Genomic DNA, 2,548 nt, shown 5'->3' with positions numbered 1-2,548 from the left:
ACCCTGGCCCTGCCCTCGGCATTCGGTCATTGCTGCTGTCGTAGCTGTCCGTCACCCACTGGTTACCTCCCGCTGTCGTCGCTGCTTTTACTCCCCATCGGCTTCCATCCGGGGGCCGGTTGCCCGTCGAGATGGCTCGTGCTGCCCCCCGTTTTTCGTCCTGGAATCTCGCTGCTTTTGCTGACCGTCGGCTCTTGGAGGATCGCTGCAGAATCCAATGTGCTGCGCCACGATCCATCGTATCGACCGGGCCCGTAGCGTGTTTGGTTTGTCCGCTCGCTGGCATGGACACTCGTCGCGTGCGCGCCTGAGCGCTCTCCCATGCCGTCTACCCGTGTCTCCCAGTCGCGTCACCGTCGTGATCATCCTGTTCAGCGTGGCCATGAGTGCTGCGTCCCTGTCGCCATTACTCGCTGCCTCTGTGGCAGGTGCCTGTTGCGGTGCATCTCCCGCTTCTGTCGTGGCGTCCGTCGTCCTTCCTGTAGTCGTCCGAGCTTCCGGTGCCGTCCGGGTCGTGTCCGTGCGTCTCGGCGTGCGCCCTGACCGCGTGGTCATACCGCCGGTCACCACCGTCCGTCGCGTTTTTACCATTGGATCCAGTAACCTTGTAACCGCTCCTAATTGTAACCCGTAACACCTGCTGCTCGTACGTCTCGTCGCTCACGTATGCGTACTTGTGCTTGTAGTTGTCGTTCGTGTTCTTGACTTCAGCCCCTGTATGACCACCATGTAACGAGTCTGAATTAGTTCCCCTGCTCGCCGGGGTTTGGTCGACAGTGCCGATCCGCAAGTCCAAGTCCGCTGGCTGACGAGGACAATTCGAGTCACTCGCGCCGGGTGAGTACCCATTTGGTAGCTACACCTATTTATTACGTCCGTTCAACTTAATACACTCTGCCTACAGCCACTACCAGTAGAACGTTTCGGTAGACTCTGCAAGTTCGTGTTCCGTCCGTCCAATCCGCACTCCACGTCCAGGAACTGCTAGTAGCTCGTCTCAGCAGACACCGTCCGCTTCGCACTCGTCCGTCCAGGTCGACGCTCTCCAACGTCGAAAGTTGTAGGATCTGATAGCTCGGCTGCCAAATCCAAAGTGAGAGCGCCGAACCCGTCCGTCCTTCCGTCCGCCCAATAACTTTCCACTAAATCCTGTCGATCCGAGCTTCGGCAGCCGACGCCAGCCTCCGCACGGATCTTCAAGCCTACTTACCTCGCCTAACTACCACTCCGTCCGCCCATCTGCCAGTCAACCGGCCATCGTCTCCGTTGCGTGTCACGAGATGCCAACTGGCCGGCCCCCGTTACACTATCATAAGCTATGAATCATAGTTGGTATCAAGACTCCGAAAAACGATACACCAGTATATGTATTGGTTCAATTTGAACGCGATAGTGACACATTCATAATGCAGGAGAGACGAACATCTGATCGACACACAGATTCCGCTCCCTACACACTAGTTGCGGCGAGAGCATTTCGCATTGGTTGTAGGAGTGCTAGGGGCCTCAGGGGCTGGAGTAGCCTCCTCTGCTGCAGACTCGTCTGTTCCACTTGTTGCTGCCTCGGTCTCGTCGATAGAAGTAGACGCCTCACCTGCAGTTTCACGCGACGCGTCATTTGTGGGGGTGCTTGGCACTGTTGTTGCTGTGTTGGGTGTGTTGGCCGGTGCATTCGTTGTAGTCGGCGTCGGCGCATTCGTAGTCGGCGTCGGCGCATTCGTAGTCGGCGTCGAACTCGAGCCGGAACCGGCAGCGACTTTCGATGCCCCGGGACCAACAGCGGAAGGGGGTTCTCCTCTTCCAGATCCGCCCTTTAGCCACACACAGTCCGTGTAGATTTGCCACGGAGTTCCGTGGATTCCAATCCAAAAAATCGTGAGGCGGTTGGCATTCGCGCACTTGGATTTATCGTACGGAATCTTGGCCGGGATGGCGGGGTACTTGGTCCAGCAGTCATAGTCGAACAGCAATTTCGTGTCGTCGCACCAGATCTCGCAGGGACCGGGGTGCGTGAAGCCCGTGTACTCGAGCTGTGTCGGCAGTGCCGAGCGAGCAGAATCCTTGTAGACCGTCCAACCGCAATCGGGATCAATGTCGCTACTATAAAGCTCTTGGTTCTTGGCGATGAATTCGCCAAGCGAGTCGTAGCCCTTGGTGGGATACGTGTCCTTAAAGAAGCCCAACGTGCCGTTAGGGCCAAAGCCATACTTTTCGAAGTCGTACTTGCCCCAGATTTCGTGGTCGACAGTGCTGCCCCAGCCATTATCTGGGTACCCTTTAAATCACTGCGCAGCAAGCTCCACAATAAAGCCGTGGCCCTGTACGGCTGGCATGGAGGCTAGAGCGGTGATGTCTGCTGCAGTAAGAGCAAGATTCTGCATTCTTTCGTCGATTTATTGAAGTGAAGAGTGCTGGAGAATGCGAATTCAAGAAAGAGGAAGCCGCCAAGTGCATGTGCATCAAAGGTAAGTACATGTAGGTACATTGGCAATTCGATGATTATAAAGCGGTCGCTCTTCACTGGAAGGATGTCCATCAATTTGATACA

General features: G+C 56.1%; 1 protein-coding gene across 1 annotated transcript; it reads right to left on the bottom strand.

Annotated features, from left to right (window-relative positions):
- Positions 1-406: 406 nt before the first annotated feature.
- On the bottom strand, positions 407-2,333 carry PITG_21641 (uncharacterized protein; the record flags this gene model as incomplete). Its single annotated transcript, XM_002894792.1, has 4 exons — positions 407-714; positions 1,023-1,079; positions 1,595-2,250; positions 2,287-2,333. The coding sequence occupies 4 exons, from the start codon at positions 2,331-2,333 to the stop codon at positions 407-409; spliced, it is 1,068 nt and encodes a 355-aa protein (XP_002894838.1).
- Between the last annotated feature and the right edge of the window lie 215 nt (positions 2,334-2,548).

Source organism: Phytophthora infestans, genomic scaffold (genome assembly GCF_000142945.1).
Source record: "Phytophthora infestans T30-4 supercont1.454 genomic scaffold, whole genome shotgun sequence".
NCBI lineage: Eukaryota > Oomycota > Peronosporomycetes > Peronosporales > Peronosporaceae > Phytophthora > Phytophthora infestans.
Note: the sequence above shows the minus strand (reverse complement) of the source record. Positions and strands in the feature narration are given on the sequence as shown.